This window comes from Podarcis melisellensis (assembly GCF_964234715.1).
Source record: "Podarcis melisellensis genome assembly, chromosome: 13".
Lineage (NCBI taxonomy): Eukaryota > Metazoa > Chordata > Lepidosauria > Squamata > Lacertidae > Podarcis > Podarcis melisellensis.
This window is the reverse complement of record NC_138545.1, coordinates 27,626,349-27,643,661: the sequence shown is the minus strand read 5'-3', so window position 1 is coordinate 27,643,661 and position 17,313 is coordinate 27,626,349. Positions and strand designations below refer to the sequence as shown.

The window sequence follows — 17,313 nt, the reverse complement described above, 5'->3', positions numbered from 1 at the left end:
GTGACTAACAAAGAAGAGATATTAAATTATAAATATAAAATGTTTTTAATGATTGGCTTATATTTTATTTATTATTACAAATAATGTACCGTATTTGTTTTGTTAGTTGCTATGATAAATACAGCACTGAGAATCTCTGAAAATCATTTTAAAAGCACACACACGCAGACACAAAGAACAACACCTACCCTGCCATGACAGCCAGTTAGTGGCCAAAAAACAAGCTTCCTCAAACTCGGCCCTCCAGATGTTTTGAGACTACAATTCCCATCATCCCTGACCACTGGTCCTGCTAGCTAGGGATCATGGGAGTTGTATGCCAAAAACATCTGGAGGGCCGGGTTTGAGGAAGCCTGGCGGAGAAAAAGGCCTGTTGGAAGAAAAAAAAAGTGTGCCTACTGGTGACAGGAAAGCTGACTAGGGCCAGTCTAGTCTCCCTTGGAAGGTAGTTCCACAATCTAGGAACAGCCACCAAGAAGGCCCTCTCCTATCTTCACCAAAAGTAGCTGTGAGTGAGATGGGACTGAGAGAAAGACTTCCTTGGAATATCTCAAAGCGGAGCAGAATCATATAGAGAGAGATGGTCATTCAGAGAGCCTGAACTCAAGCTGTATAGCTTTGTAGGTCATAACCAAAGCTTTGAATGGTGCCAGTGGGGTTTTTGAAACTAGGCGTTTCTGTTCTCCCTTATGGTACTCAATTGAGCATCAAGTCCTAGCAGGAAACAGGACTGGTTGAAGGCATGGCAATGTGGGATGAGTTCAAGGCAGCTGGATTAGCTGTATGATAAGGACTAGTTGGCCCTATTGGGGGGGGGGGGGACACAGTTTCCTCTTCCCTCAGAAGCTCCAAACAAGGGTCCCTGATTATCAACATCAGGATATATTTTTGGATTACAGCAATGCTAGGTGAAAAGGCTAGGGAAGTGTGGAGTCTTTTCTATGGGTATTCAAGAGAACCAGTCTATTTACGGAATACTCATCCACAGTGCTTAGTAAGGAGAAATCCTAAGATCTGAAAATAATGAAAATTACGTAGTGTGCACCATACAGTTGTACCATTGCATTTCTTTTCTCTGAACTCTTCAGCGCATTTACTCACAAATAAACTCTGTGGGAATTACTTCTCCCTGATGAGTGTGTTGTGTGAATTGCAGCCCAGAGGCTCCTGGGGTGTGTGAAAAAGAGTCAGCCTAACGTTTGGTGCCTCCAGAGTTTTTGGATCCAATTTCTTGCAATCAAAAATCCTGGATTTTAGGAGATATTTATATTTATACTCAGTAGGGTAGGTTGATTTCCTGGGGACACAATTATGTTCTGAAGAACTATAGTCTTAGTAATAATAAACAAGGGATGTTCACAGAGGTCTTGGAAATGAATTATATTTTCTCATTGTGGATGATGGGATTGGTGCACCTAAAGGATTGTCTCACTTCTCTACACGCCGAACCAAAATCACTGCATTCTGCAGGAGAGGTTATCCTGCAGATACTGTCTGATCTTTCTGCACAATATCAGAATTGAGCCTTTGCCATTGGAGCATCTACTCCTTGGAACTCCCATTAAACATCAGAGAGGCAGCATCACTGTTGTTTTCTTGGCACCTGCCAAAGATGTTCTTCTTTCAACAAGTCTTCTAAATTAAGGTGTTTGTCGATGTTGGTATCTGTATTGGATGTAATTGGTATGTTACGTATGTCCTGTTGCTGTTTTAAATTTTCAACTTACCTAATTATCTATCCACACAAACAATCTTTTATATTTACATTATTTTGTGTATGTTATTATAACATTGTAGATCACTTTGGGGTGCCTCATGGGATGCAATTCATGGGTGAGACATTATTATTATTATTATTATTATTATTATTATTATTATTATTATTATTACCATTATTATTATTATATCTTCTAAAAGCATTGATGAAATAATTCATCAGGCCTCCAGTCTCTGCTTCTTAATCTTGAATGTTTGAGAACTGGCTGTGGTTTGTTAGAGGTGGAAAGAAAGACAAGCTGTATACCCTCAGAGGCACTGTCATCACTCCCCAGATGCTATAGAGTCCTGGCATTGAAAGCAGAGTAAACACACAGCTCCCTTTGAAGAAAAGAGATGAACCTATTTCAGTCCCAGGTACCATGAGCAATTTCTTGTGATTGGTGGGAGCTGGCCACCTGTGACCCATCCTATTCTTGTGCACTACGTTTGCCTTCAGTGACTGTACCCATTACTTTCAGGAGGGAGGGAGCACAGCAGTGCACAGCCTTTATTAACCATCGCTTCTAATACTAGGACATGGGTTGCGCTGTGGTCTAAGCTAAACCACTGAGTTCCGTTGCGCCAGAAGCGGTTTAGTCATGCTGGCCACATGAACCGGAAAGCTGTCTGTTGACAAATGCTGGATCCCTCGGCCTGAAAGTGAGATGAGTGCCACAACCCCATAGTGGCCTTTGATTGGACTTAACCGTCCCGGTTTCCTTTACCTTTTACCTTCTAATACTAGTGCTTCCCTTGTGGTTTCTAATGTCCCCTTTACTGTACACTGCACCCAATACAGTGGCTTTTTATAGATAAACCACATGGCGATACCACAGCAGTTTACTCTTCACAGAGCTACACCTCCCGGCACCCTGAGCAAAGGCTCCTTTGAGGGAGGAAATGTGCTTTGAATGTGCTATAAAGGTGCAATGTGCATACACTGCCTGGTGAGATATATGGTATTTATATTAAATCATAGTAATAATATCAGGATTTGCATCAATACCTGTAAATTAGCACATTTCATCGAGACCTGGTTTCTCTTTTATCTTTGGTGTCAGTGAAGGGGTGGGGGTTTTTCCCTTTGAAAATGCCTCTTATCAGTGTTGCATGGTCAAGTTGGCTTGATATAGAAGTGGCTTAAATGACGTAGGTTTAAATTCAAAATATTTATATTCTAATCTGTGCCAAGTAAAATAAATATTCCTCTTCCCTTCCCACCCCCAACCCACTGTTTTTTCCGAATCATATCTGAGAATGGAAGTATGTGGTTTTATGTAATTGTCACACAGATCCCCCCAAAATTATGGAGTTTTTGTTAAAAAGATTCACCTGTACTATACTATTTGTGTGGTCATAATGACCCTTACAAACTTTGGGGAGTGGTATCTTTCAAGTTACAGGGAAATGCAGTGAAAGTCTGATGCATACGTAGATTTTATTTCCTATTCTAGATTAGCCTACCTATGATGCAGGTCGAAGCTATCAATGGCACTTCAGTGTCTGAGTTTGAGCTTGATGGGTTCCTCAACTTGGGCGACTACGGCATACTCCTCTTTGCCATCTTCTTGGTGACCTACCTGCTCATCCTCAGTGCCAATGCTCTCATCTTCAGCCTCATCTCTGCCACTCCTCGCCTTCACGTCCCCATGTATTTCTTCATTGCTGTGCTGGCCACCTTGGAGGTGTTCTACACCACCGTTACCATGCCCAGGGTGCTGGTGGACCTTCTGAGAAGCAAGAAGTCCATTTCCTTGAGCAGCTGTCTTCTGCAAATCTATTTCTTCCACAGCTTGGGTATCTCAGAGGCCTGCTTGCTCGCAGTGATGGCTTATGACCGGTTCTTAGCCATCTGCGCCCCGTTAACTTATATGACCAAGATGACACCCAAACTTTGTGTTCAGCTCGTGCTGGGATGCTGTGTGTGTGGTTTTGCATGTCCTTTGCCGGAGATTGTTCTGACTTCCAGGTTGCCCTTCTGTGGGCCTAGTCATATAGATCATATATTCTGTGACTTCCCTCAGGTGATCAGTCTTGCTTGCACAGACATATCGACCAGCATTGTGTTGGATTTCTCCCTCCATGCCCTTGTCATCCTGGGCCCCATCTTCCTCATCCTCCTCTCATACATGAAGATACTGAAAGTCATTGTTAAGATCAATAGCTCGGAGGGGCGCCAGAAGGCTTTTTCCACCTGTGCCTCCCACCTCATTGTGGTCCTTACTTTTTTTGGAACTGTTAGCTTCATGTACATGCACTTGACATGGATGGGATCGGGACATTATGACAAGATTGTTGCAGTCATCTATGCCTTTATTATCCCTCTCTTCAACCCCATCATTTATTCTCTGAGAAACAAAGAAATCAGGGATGTGATCAGAAAGATTGTAAGTTTCCCTGCTTTGGCATGCCCCAGCAACATGTGAGTTGGTTTATGAACTTCTTGGGACATCAGGAAGTCATTCCACGATCAAAAGTCCTGCTCACCCAGTGATTGTTGCTGTAATTACTATTTTTGAAAAGAAAAGAAAAAAGATGAACGTCTAACAAAATATATTTCCACAGTTTCACTTGTAAGGAAAAAGGGAGATAAATTCAAATAAGAAGAAACAGAATTCAAACTTTCTTATCTCCCTTTGAAATTTTGCATGTAACATGTATGTAGTATCTAGATTTACATATGCATACATTTGCGAATGTCAGCATGTAATGTTGCACCTCAGAATGCGTAATCCACAATTGTGAAGCTCTTAATACTCCATTATATCAATTTAAATGTAGCATCGTTCCTACAAAGAAACATGGCATTTTATGACATTGTATGCATTACCAGCTTAAAATGCAGTCTGGATGCAAGCTTGCTGTGGGGTGTGGGTGTGTGGGATGCCTCAAAATGTATCATTTCTCAAGGGAAGCATCAATACGCTATTAGAAGACGGTGTGCTGTTAGTTAGTACACTACACATAGTGTGTATACAAGCAGAAACAAATCTGAACACTAACAAAGTTGTGCTGCTGTGAACAGCTGGAGGGGACGGAGTTATGAACTGCAAGGGGGTATAGGACTTCACTGCGCTCTAAAGTGGAAATTTGAGCACACCTTAAATCTAGAAACTGACCTCATGACTGCAACATTGAGCCTATATTTTACTTCTTTGTTTGTCCTCACTCTCCACTCCGTGACTTGCTTTGTATGATATCTTGCTTGACGAAGAGTTCTGCAGCACTGAAAAGCCTGCAACTCTTTAGTGGCATGTTGCTTGGTCCTAATAAAGGTATTGCCGGATTGAGGACGTTAAAGGAAAAGGTGCTGTTTTGTTTTTAAATCCCAATGCACTCAAGAGCGTATACATATTCATATTCACACCCTGGAGTTAGCAGATAAGAAATAAACATTAGATCGGTGGCTCACAAACCTTTTTGGGCCACAGCCCCCTTGGTTCCATAAACTCATCCCCAGTGCCTTCTAATCTATAAAAAGCATTACAGTATTCAGAATAGCGTTTTGCACCACGGTAACAATTAAATTCACATTTGTTCAAAATCCAATTAAAATATTTCGTTCAACTGATTAAACCAATTTGATGGACTCAATCCAGTATACCAGCTTTTCAAAGTCTGAGAGTCATTTACACCTCCAATGTCACCCCACTTGTCTCTTAGCACCCACTGTGTACTCCCATCACCACAACCCGGGGTGGTTAACTGCCCACTTTGAGAACCATGGCACAGAGCTTTCCAAACCGTGTGTCATGACACACAAACCCATCTCAAACCCATCTGCGCATTCATGCACAGGCTCACAAAGACATGTAAGAATGTACATGTGGAATGTAATAAGATGCGAAATCACTAAAACCCTGTATTTATTACAGTGACTAACAAAGGAGAAATATTAAATTATAAATGTAAAATGTTTTTATTGATTGGCTTAGATTTATTTATTATTAAAAATAAGAATTTAATGTGTGTTTCGTTAGTTGGTATTATAGATACAGCACAGAGAATCTCTGAAAATCGTTTGACACACACACACACACACAGAGAGAGAGAGAGAGAGAGAGAGAGAGAGAGAGAGAGAGAGAGAGAGACAAGAACAACACCAATGCTGCCACGACAGCAATTTAGTGGCCAAAGAAAAAGGCCTGTCAGAACAAAAAAGTTTGCTTGCTGGTGACAGGAAAGCTGATTAGGGCCAGTCTAGTCTCCCTTGGAAGGTAGTTCCACAATCTGGGAGCAGCCACCAAGAAGGCCCCCTCTTATCTTCACCAAACGTGCCTGTGAGTGAGATGGGACTGAGAGAAAGACTTCCTTGGAATATCTCAAAGCCGAGCAGAAAGTCTCTCCCATATTGGTCTCTACAGCCACAGCTGGTGCTGTAACTCTCCGATGCTGGCGCTGTAACTCCCCAATGTAACTCTCTCAAAGTCGAGCAAAATTATATATCTGTATAGGGCTTTGTAGGTTATAACCAAAGCTTTGAATGGTGCCTGGAAATGGACCGGTAGCCAGTGGGGATTTTTGAAACAAGAGCTTTCTGTTCTCCATTATGGTACTCAATTGAGCATCAAGTCCTAGCAGGAAACAGGACTGGCTGAAGGCATGGCAATGTGGGATGAGTTCAAGCTGGATTGGCTGTATGATAAGGAGGAGGAGTTGGCCCTATGGGGGGGCAGTTTCCTCTTCCCTCTAGGAAGCTCCAAAAAAGGGTCTCTGATTGATACATCAGGATATATTTTTGGATTACAGCAATGCTAGGCGAAAAGGCCAGGGAAGTGTGGAATCTTTGCTGTGCGTATTCAAGAGAAGCAGTCTAGTTATGGACTATCCATCCACAATGCTTAGTAAGGAGGAAGATTGAAGTTCTGAAAATTATGAAAATTATGTAGTGTGTGTGTGTGTTAAAGGAGGATCACTTTTAACACCCAGACATAAGTTGATGCTGATCTATTGGAAGGGGTAGGATAGGAAACATTAGCTTACATTGCTCTTTTGGGAGATTTGTTTTGATTATTCATTTGTTTCCTCCTTTCTTTGCTTTTTAAAAAACATCCTTCAAGTAAGGTGCATGACAACTACCCAAATTAACTATATTTAAAGCTCCCTCATTAATTATAAGAGCAAACCTTTTCGGATGAGAGGCATTCCTTCCCTTTCAGGTGATTTGCAGCCCACTCCTAACTGGATTTTTGTGTTGGCATCTTGGGAGACAAGTGAATAGTATGCCTTCCGGGATAAAGTCAAACCATTGGGGAGTTACAGCGCCAGCTGTGGCTGTAGAGACCAATATGGGACAGACTACAGGTGCACTATGGAATTTCTTTTCTCTGAAATCTTCATCACATTTACTCACAAATAAACTCAGTGGGAATTACTTCTCCCTGATGAGTGTGTTGTGTGAATTGCAGCCCAGAGGCTCCTGTGGTGTGTGAAAAAGAGTCAGCCTAATGTTTGGTGCCTCCAGAGTTTTTGGATCCAATTTCTTGCAGTCAAAAATCCTCCAGGTATAGTTGGACTTTAGGAGATATTTATATTTATACTCAATAGGGTATGTTGATTTCCTGGGGAAACAGTTTTGTTCTGAAGAACTATAGTCTGAGTAACAGTAAACAAGGGATTCCCACAGGGATCTTGGAAAGGTATAATATTTTCCCATTGTAGACGAGGGGATTGGTACACCTAAAGGATTGTCTCACTTCTCTACACGCCGAACCAAAATCACTGCATTCTCTGATCTTTCTGCACAATATCAGAATTGAGCCTTTGCCATTGGAGCATCTACTCCTTGGAACTCCCATTAAACATCAGAGAGGCAGCATCACTGTTGGTTTCTCGGCACCAGCCAAAGATGTTCTTTCAACTTCTAAATTAAGGTGTTTGTCAATGTTGGTATCTGTATTGGATGTAATTGGTATGTTACGAAAGTCCTGTTACTGTTTTAAATTTTCAACTCACCTAATTATCTATATATATATATCCAGACATATAATATTTTATATTTACATTATTTTATGTATGTTTTTATTACATTGTAAATCACTTTGGGGTGCCTCGTAGGATGCTATTCATGGGTGAGATATTATTATTATTACCATTATTATTATTATATCTTCTAAAAGCGTTGAGGAAATAATTCATCAGGCCTCTAGTCTCTCCTTCTTAATCTTGAATTTTTGAAAACTGGCTGTGGTTAGAGGTGGAAAGAAAGACAAGCTGTATACCCTCAGAGGCACTGTCATCACGCCCCAGATGCTATAGAGTCCTGGCATGGAAAGCAGAGTAAACACACAGCTCCCTTTGAAGAACAGAGATGAACCCATTTCAGTCCCAGGTACCATGAGCAATTTCTACTTTCCTGTCTCTTGTGGTTGGTGGGAGCTGGCCAGCTGCACCCCATCCTATTCTTGTGCACTACGTTTGCCTTCAGTGACTGTGCCCATCACTTTCAGATGGGAGGAAGCACAGCAGTGCACAGCCTTTATTAACCATCGCTTCTAATACTAGGACATGGGTTGCGCTGTGGTCTAAACCACTGAGTTCCGTTGCGCCAGAAGCGGTTTAGTCATGCTGGCCACATGACCCAGAAAGCTGTCTGTTGACAAACGCCGGCTCCCTCGGCCTGAAAGCAAGATGAGTGCCACAACCCCATAGTGGCCTTTGACTGGACTTAACCGTCCCGGTTTCCTTTACCTTTTACCTTCTAATACTAGTGCTTCCCTTGTGGTTTCTAATGTCCCCTTTACTGTACACTGCACCCAATACAGTGGCTTTTTTATTGATAAACCACACAGCGATACCACAGCAGTTTACTCTTCACAGAGCTACACCTCCCGGCACCCTGAGTAAAGGGTCCTTTGAGGGAGGAAATGTGCTTTGAATGTGCTATAAAGGTGCAATGTGCATACACTGCCTGGTGAGATATATGGTATTTATATTAAAGCATAGTAATAATATCAGGATTTGCATCAATACCTGTAAATTAGCACATGAAATTTCATCCAGACCTGGTTTCTCTTTTATCTTTGGTGTCAGTGAAGGGGTGGAGTTTTTCCCCTTTGAAAATGCCTCTTATCAGTGTTGCATGGTCAAGTTGGGTTGATATAGAAGTGGCTTAAACTACGTAGGTTTAAATTCAAAATACTTATATTCTAATCTGCGCCAAGTAAAATAAATGTTCCTCCTCCCCTTTCACCACCAACCCACTGTTTTTCCTGAATCATATCTGAGAATGGAAGTATGTGGGTTTTTTTATATAATATTTTTTATTAACTGGCCAATCACATCAAATTAAATCACATCACATAAATTCCGAATTACAAAGCCAAATTTTGAATTTTGTTGGGGGGGCCCATACTTCAAGATCCGAAGGGGAATTCTCATCATCTTCTTGCTGCTGCCTTAATGTCCAAATCAGTCCAGACAGAGTTTGTAATTCTATTTTTTTAAAAATATATTTATTAACAGTTTTCTTTAATTACAATGCCAAAAAGACAAAACAATATCACAATACCACATCTCTTAACTTAATTTTCTTAACTTCTTTGGACTCCCTCACACCTCCCGCTCCTGCGTTCTTGTCATAAAACTTTGTCCAGCAAATTTATCCCCTTGTTTCTATTCTTATTGTCTAATTTTCCAATGTTATATCTCTAATTTTAAATATCTTTTGGCTCAAATCTTAGCACATTGAATATAACTTAAAACTTCCAAATATTAATATTTTCTTAAAATTTAGCTTATCTTCATAATTCACTTCCTCTAGCTTAATGGTGCCCAGTTGTTTATACTCTAGCATCCTTCTTAACATTCATACAGTTTACAATATTTTTGTAAATAGATCTTGAATTTCTTCCAGTCTTCTTCTATCGTCTCCTCTCCCAGGTCTCGGATTCTGCCAGTCATCTCCGCCAGTTCCATGTAGTCTATCAGTTGCGTCTGCCATTCTTCCAGTGTGGGTAGATCTTGAGTTTTCCAGTGCTTCTCTACAAGTATCCTTGCTGCTGCTGTTGCATACATAAAGAGGGTTCGATCCTTCCTTAACACCTTCTGATCGACAATGCCCAGCAGGAAGGCCTCTGGTTTCTTAGGGAAGGTATACTTAAATACCTTTTTCAGCTCATTATATATCATTTCCCAGAAAGCCTTCACTCTAGGGCAGGTCCACCAGAGATGAAAGAATGTTCCTTCTCCCTCCTTACATTTCCAACATTTATTGTCAGGCAGGTGGTACATTTTTGCAAGTTTGACTGGGGTCATATACCATCTATATATCATTTTCATAACATTTTCTTTCAAAGCATTACATGCAGTAAAATTCAACCCAGTTGTCCACAACCTCTCCCAGTCCTCAAACATAATGTTATATCCAATATCCTGTGCCCACTTTATCATAGCCGATTTAACCGTTTCATCTTGTGTATTCCATTTTAACAGCAAGTTATACATTCTTGATAGTACCTTAGTCTTTGGTTCTAGTAGTTCCGTTTCTAGCTTCGATTTTTCCACCTGGAATCCTAACTTTTTGTCATGTTTAAAAACTTCTCTAATCTGAGCATAGTGTAACCAATCCCGCACTTTATCTTTCATTTTCTCCTGACTCTGCAGTTTCCAATTATCTCCATCTTTTTCTAATATTTCCCAGTATTTCGGCCACTTGGCCTCCATATTAAGTCTTTTCCGGGCCTTGGCTTCCAATGGTGAAAGCCACCTTGGAGTTTTATTTTCCAATAAGTCTTTGTATTTTGTCCAGACATTAAACAATGCTTTTCTGACAATATGGTTCTTAAAGATCTTGTTGATTTTAACCTTGTCATACCATAAATATGCATGCCAACCAAAAGCATTGTCAAAACCTTCCAAATCTAATACATCAGTGTCCTCAAGAAGCAGCCAGTCTTTAATCCAGCAGAAAGCTGCTGCTTCATAGTACAGCCTTAAGTCTGGCAGGGCAAAGCCCCCTCTTTCTTTCGCATCTGTTAGTATTTTAAACTTAATTCTGGGCTTTTTGCCCTGCCAGACAAATTTGGAAATATCTTTCTGCCACTTCCGAAAACACTCCACTTTGTCCACAATCTGTAAAGTTTGAAACAAAAACAACATTTTTGGCAGTACATTCATCTTTATAGCGGCAATTCGGCCTAACAAGGAAAGTTTCAGTCTTGTCCAGCTTTCTAGGTCTCTCTTAATTTCTAACCAGCATTTCTCATAATTATCCTTAAACAGACTCAGGTTTTTTGCTGTTATGTTTACCCCTAGGTATTTTACTTTTTTAACCACATTTAGCTCTGTCTCTTTCTGAAACCTTTCTGACTCTGTAACTGTCAAGATTTTCCCCAACACCTTAGTTTTATGCTTGTTTAGTTTGAATCCCGCCACCCGACCAAACTCCTGAATCAATTGTAGTGCCCTTTTCGTGCTAGACTCTGGCTCCTGTAGGGTCAAAACTAGGTCATCTGCAAATGCTTTAAGTTTATATTGTTTCTCTCCGACCAAGATTCCTTCCACCAACCGGTCTCCTCTAATCATGTTCAAGAGCACCTCCAGGACAGAAATAAATAACAAAGGGGAGATAGGGCAGCCTTGTTGTGTTCCTTTTTCAATTTTGAACTCTTCTGTCACCACATTGTTTACTATCAGTTTGGCCTTTTGTTCTGAATAAATCGCTTCTATCCCATTCTCAAATCCCCGTCCCACTCCCATCCCTTCCAAATTTTTCTTCAAAAATTTCCAAGAAATATTATCAAAGGCCTTCTCCGTGTCTATGAAGATTAACACAGCTTTAGTATTAATATTTGTTTGTAAAAATTCCAAAACATCAATAATGTTCCTTATGTTAGCATACAGATGTCTGCCTGGGAGAAAGCCTGCCTGGTCCCTATGAATTACTTCATTTAAAACTTTTTTAAATCTACTTGCTAAAATATCTGCAAATATTTTGTAATCCACATTTAGAAGGGAAATGGAACGGTAATTCTTGAGTTGTGTCTTTTCCGCTTCCGTTTTGGGTATCAATGTGATGAAAGCCTCTTTCCACGATTCAGAGTTTGTAATTCTATCCCATCTTATCTTGCTGTTTCCACATCACATCTTGTTCATATATTTTCTCTTTTTTCTTTATGATCTCTTCTGATAGTCTCCTTAAGCCGATGAACACCAATAGTAATAATAATCCTGTGTGAATTTTCCATTCTTCCAATCCTCAAATCAAGATGGTTTCCATATATCATCTCATTCATAGATAACATCGCTCTTTCCATCATAATCTTGCGAAACTGTCGCCATTTCAAAGCTCAAACTGCGTCATTTCAAAGCTCTTATACCTTCCAGGCTCTTCTTGAAACATGCTTTGGTTCGAAAGTTTATCTCCACACAGCCTTAAATCCACAGCTTAAGTCCTTAAAACGACATTTCTGACAGGGGAGGGGATTCTTGTTTAATCACATAATAAAAGAAAGGAAAGTTTTTTTCCCCTCCCCCATCAGTCATTTGCCGTACCATGTCTTGGCGTATCTTCTCATGTTTTATTCTTATCTTGTTTTATCAGAGATCTCTTCTGTTAGCAGTCTTTACTCCCCCTCCTTCCTTGAAGCATGTGCAATTCGCCTCATCCAAATTGTTTCTTTTGAAGTTCTTGCAGCTAGTGGCGCGAATCAGGGACGGCGTCCAGGAGTGCCGAAATCCCACAGGAGGGCTTTGTGCCTAGTGCCCCCATCCCCACATATTCGGGGGTGGTATAGGGCACAGCAGGCAAGGGCCGTCCCCCCCACCATCCTGGGGGGGTTAAGGAGGCTAATTATCCCCATCATAGCCTCCAAATTACCTCGTGTGGGTCGGAGAGATGTTATTGTCAGCCATCTTATGATGCGCCCCCTAGTGGCCCCCCGGAAGTATGTGGTTTTATGTAATTGGCACACAGATCCCCCCCCCAAATTATGGAGTTTTTGTTAAAAAGATTCACCTGTACTATATTATTTGTGTGGTCATAATGACTCTTACAAACTTTGGGGAGTGGTATCTTTCAAGTTACAGGGAAATGCAGTGAAAGTCTGATGCATACGTAGATTTTATTTCCTATTCTAGATTAGCCTACCTATGATGCAGGTCGAAGCTATCAATGGCACTTCAGTGTCTGAGTTTGAGCTTGATGGGTTCCTCAACTTGGGTAACTACAGCATACTCCTCTTTGCCATCTTCTTGGTGACCTACCTGCTCATCCTCAGTGCCAATGCTCTCATCTTCAGCCTCATCTCTGCCACTCCTCGCCTTCACGTCCCCATGTATTTCTTCATTGCTGTGCTGGCCACCTTGGAGGTGTTCTACACCACCGTTACCATGCCCAGGGTGCTGGTGGACCTTCTGAGAAGCAAGAAGTCCATTTCCTTGAGCAGCTGTCTTCTGCAAATCTATTTCTTCCACAGCTTTGGGACCTCGGAGGGCTGCTTGCTCGCGGTGATGGCTTACGACCGGTACTTAGCCATCTGCACCCCTTTAAACTATATGACCAAGATGACGCCCAAACTTTGCATCCAGCTAGTGTTTGGATGCTGTGTGTGTGGTTTTGTGTGTCCTTTGCCGGAGATTGTTCTGACTTCCAGGTTGCCCTTCTGTGGGCCTAGTCATATAGATCATATATTCTGTGACTTCCCCCAGGTGATCAGTCTTGCTTGCACAGACATATCGACCAGCATCATGTTGGATTTCGCCCTCCACACCATCATCGTCCTGACCCTCGTCTCCCTCATCCTTCTTTCATACATTAATATATTGAAAGTCATTGTTAAGATCAATAGCTCGGAGGGGCGCCAGAAGGCTTTTTCCACCTGTGCCTCCCACCTCATTGTGGTCCTTACTTTTTTTGGAACTGTTAGCTTCATGTACATGCGTTTGACATGGATGGGATCGGGACGTTATGACAAGATTGTTGCAGTCATCTACGCCTTTCTTACCCCTCTCTTCAACCCCATCATCTATTCTCTGAGAAACAAAGAAATCAGAGATGTGATCAGAAAGACTGTTAGGTTCCCATGTGCCAGCAATATATGAGGTGGTTTCTGAACTTCTCGCAACATCGGGAAGTCATGCCACAATCAAAAGTCCTGCTCACCCAGTGATTGCTGCTGCAATTATTATGATTTTTTTTTGGGGGGGGAGAGATGAATGTCTAACAAAATATATTTCCACAGTTTCACTTGTAAGGAAAAGGGCGATAAATTCAAATAAGAAGAAACAGAATTCAAACTTTCTTACTTCCCTTTGGAATTTTGCATGTAACATGTTTGTAATATCTAGATTAACATAGGCATACATTTGCAATCATCAGCATGTAATGTTGCACCTCAGCATGGATGCTGCACGATTGTGAAGCTCTTAATACTCCATTGTACCAATTTAAATGTAGCACCGTTCCTATAAAGAAACATGGCATTCTATGATAGTGTATGCATTTGCAGTTTAAAATTAAGTCTGGATCCAAACTGGTTGCAGGTGTTGTGTTTCAAAATGCATCATTTCTTAAGGGAAGCATCAATACGCTATTAGTCAGAAGAACAGTGTGCTCTTAGTACACAACACATAGTGTGTATACAAGCAGAAACAAATCTGACACTAATGAATTTGTGCTGATGTGAACACCTGGAGGGGAGGGAGTTGTGAAATGGGATTTCACTGTGCTCTAAAGTGGTAATTTGTGCACACCCTAAATCTAGAAACTGACCTCATGACTGCAACATTGAGCCTATATTTTTGTCAGCACTATCAGCAGCTGTGAGTTGTGAGTGCTCAGTGGAGATAAAAGTCCAGGAATCCAGCCATATTTACAGCTCTTTATTGCTTCTTGGCAGTATTTACAAGCAGTTCAGAAATAACGATCCGATCATGGTGGGAAGTTGTCCCGACTAGTTCCCTTCCGCTTTCGGGGCCAGCATAGCCACCTTCTAAGCCTGTGACGAGAGGTACTTGCCCTCGGAAGTGCTTCCTCCCTCTCAGATTCACTCCCCTCTGACCCCCCTTCGTCTTCTCCTGACATCCACCCCCTCCCCAGAGGCCCCCCTCTCCTCCTCCTCCAGAGAGGCTGCCATGCCCGCTGCATACTCCTCATGCCTCTCGGGGTGAAACCTAGAAAAAATCTTCTTCCTCTTCTGTATCATCAAAACTGTTACCCCAACCTTCCCCAACACCCGCCGACCCCGAACGATCTTTGAACAGTCCCTCTCTTCGGTGTCTTTCTTCAGTGGCCGACGCTGGGAAGCCCTCAAAGTCCTCTTCATTGTCCGTCAGCCTGAACACCTGCTCAAAAAACCTGCCAGGGGGTTGGGGTTTGTGGAGAAATAACTCATGGAACTCCTTTACTAGACCCTCCTCAGTGACCCAACATGACGGCACCCACGTGTTTTCTGAACTGGGAGCTCCTTCCCAAGCCACAAGATACTCCAGCTGCCCCCCGTTCCAACGTGAATCCAGAATTTCAGCTACTTTGTGGCCTTGCTCCCTTTCCTCAACTTCGGGCGGTGGAACCTCTCCTTCCCCTCTACTTGGCCTGTAGGACAACAACACTGACCTGTGGAAAACGGGATGAATCTTCATGCTCTCGGGCAGCCTTAACTTAAAGGCCACCGGATTGATTTGCTAAATGACCTCAAAGGGGTCCTCCCTCCTGGGTTTGAGCTTCTTGCACCCCCCCTTCTAGGGCAAACCTTGCGTTGATAACCACACCTTGTCCCCAACCCGAATGGTCTCCCCTGCTCTTTGATGCTTGTCTGCCTCCCTCTTGTATACTTCCTTGGCCCTTTCCAGGTTCAACTGAAGCTGTTTCCTCCGCAAACTGTTCTGCGGCTGGCACACTCCACGTCTCCTCCCCCCTTCCAGGGAAGGCCCTAGGGTGACAATTACAGGGGCTATCTCCCGGTAACTTCTCCTTCCCTCCTCCCTCTCTGTCTCCAGTTCCCTGACAATTTTACTTATTTGTTTGTCCTCACTCCTCACCCCATGACTTGCTTTGTATGATATCTTGCTTGACGAAGAGTTCTGCAGCACTCAAAAGCCTGCAACTCTTTAATGACACATTGCTTGGTCCTAATAAAGGTATTACCCGATTGAGAAATTTAAAGGAAAAAGTGCTGTTTTGTTTTTAAATCCCTTATTCTTCTTCTTTGGCAATCACTCGTAGCCGAGTAAGATTGTCTTCCATAGACACGGTTTTAACAGTGAGTCCGTAGGTGACTGTGGAGGCCAATTCTGGATCAACATGTCCTTCCACAGTGGGGACATTGGTTTCCGGGTGGGAGTTGACCACCGTGTGCCTTCCCCTTAGCACATTTCTCCCTTGCGTCCTGAGTTTGTGTGTCTTCAAAGCCCATGACACCTTTAGTAAAGGCTGTTCTCCAACTGGAGCGCTCGCAGGCCAGTGTTTCCCAGTTGTCAGTGTTTATACTACATTGTTTAGATTTGCCTTGAGACAGTCTTTAAACCTCTTTTGTTGACCACCAGCATTACGCTTTCCATTTTTAAGTTTGGTATAGAGTAGTTGCTTTGGAAGACGATCATCAGGCATCCACACAACATGACCAATCCAAGGAAGTTGATGTTGGAGAATCATTGCTTCAACACTTTGCTTCTTCCAGTAGACTGATATTAGTTTGCCTGTCTTCCCAAGTGATGTGTAAAAACTTTCGAAAACACCATTGATGGAATCTTTTGAGGAGTTGGATATGGCGTTTATAAGTGGTCCATGTTTCATAAGCATATATCAAGGTTGGGTAATAAAATGGGAAATCACTAAACCCCTGTATTTATTACATTGACTAACGAAGGAGAGATATTAAATTATAAATATAAATGTTTTTAATGTTTGGCTTATATTTATTTTTATTTATTGTGTGGTGTAGTGGTTAAGAGCGGTAGTCTCATAATCTGGGAAACCGGGTTCACGTCTCCGCTCCTCCACATGCAGCTGCTGGGTGACCTTGGGCTAGTCACACTTCTTTGAAGTCTCTCAGCCCCACTCACCTCACAGAGTGTTTGTTGTGGGGGAGGAAGGGAAAGGAGAATGTTAGCCACATTGAGACTCCTTAAAGGGAGTGAAAGGCAGGATATCAAATCCATACTCTTCTTCTATTTATTATTTATTTATTTATTTATTTATTATTAAAAATAAAAATTTAATGTCTGTTTTGTTAGTTGGTATTATAGATACAGCACAGAGAATCTCTGAACATCATTTGAAAACACACATACACACACACACAGAGAGAGAGAGAGAGAGAGAGAGAGAGAGAGAGAGAGAGAAAGAAAGAAAGAAAACAACTATGCTGCCACAACAGCCAGTTAGTGGCCAAAGAAAAAGGCTTGTTGGAAGAAAAATAAAGTTTGCTTGCTGGTGACAGGAAAGCTGACTAGGGTCAGTCTAGTCTCCCATGGAAGGTAGTTCCACAATCTGGGAGCAGCCACCAAGAAGGCCCTCTCCTATCTTCACCAACCTGCCTGTGAGTGAGATGGGACTGAGAGAAAGACTTCCTTGGAATATCTCAAAGCTGAGCAGAATCATATAGGGAGAGATGG

General features: G+C 42.0%; 3 protein-coding genes across 4 annotated transcripts in view; 2 read left to right on the top strand and 1 right to left on the bottom strand.

The window, feature by feature from the left end:
- The first annotated feature begins 3,196 nt into the window (after nucleotides 1–3,196).
- On the top strand, nucleotides 3,197–4,605 carry LOC309355509 (olfactory receptor 6N1-like). The gene has a single exon (XM_081886446.1). The coding sequence runs from the start codon at nucleotides 3,225–3,227 to the stop codon at nucleotides 4,182–4,184; it is 960 nt and encodes a 319-aa protein (XP_081742572.1). The 5' UTR covers nucleotides 3,197–3,224; the 3' UTR covers nucleotides 4,185–4,605.
- Nucleotides 4,606–4,926: 321 nt separating this feature from the next.
- LOC309355439 (long-chain fatty acid transport protein 2-like) overlaps nucleotides 4,927–17,313 on the bottom strand; it is a 30,655-nt gene continuing 18,268 nt past the window's right edge. The window contains exon 11 of the mRNA XM_081886294.1: nucleotides 4,927–5,221. The gene's annotated coding sequence lies outside the window, so the exon portion shown is untranslated. The remainder of the gene's footprint in view (nucleotides 5,222–17,313) is intronic.
- LOC309355491 (olfactory receptor 6N2-like) lies at nucleotides 6,505–13,902 on the top strand. 2 transcript variants are annotated; one of them, XM_081886425.1, is made up of 2 exons: nucleotides 6,505–7,062; nucleotides 12,838–13,902. In XM_081886425.1, exon 2 carries the CDS (start codon nucleotides 12,850–12,852, stop codon nucleotides 13,798–13,800), a length of 951 nt encoding a protein of 316 aa, XP_081742551.1. In that variant the 5' UTR covers nucleotides 6,505–7,062; nucleotides 12,838–12,849; the 3' UTR covers nucleotides 13,801–13,902. The 2 variants fall into 2 exon arrangements, with proteins under 2 accessions (XP_081742551.1, XP_081742550.1); XM_081886424.1 differs by having other exon boundaries at nucleotides 6,505–7,262.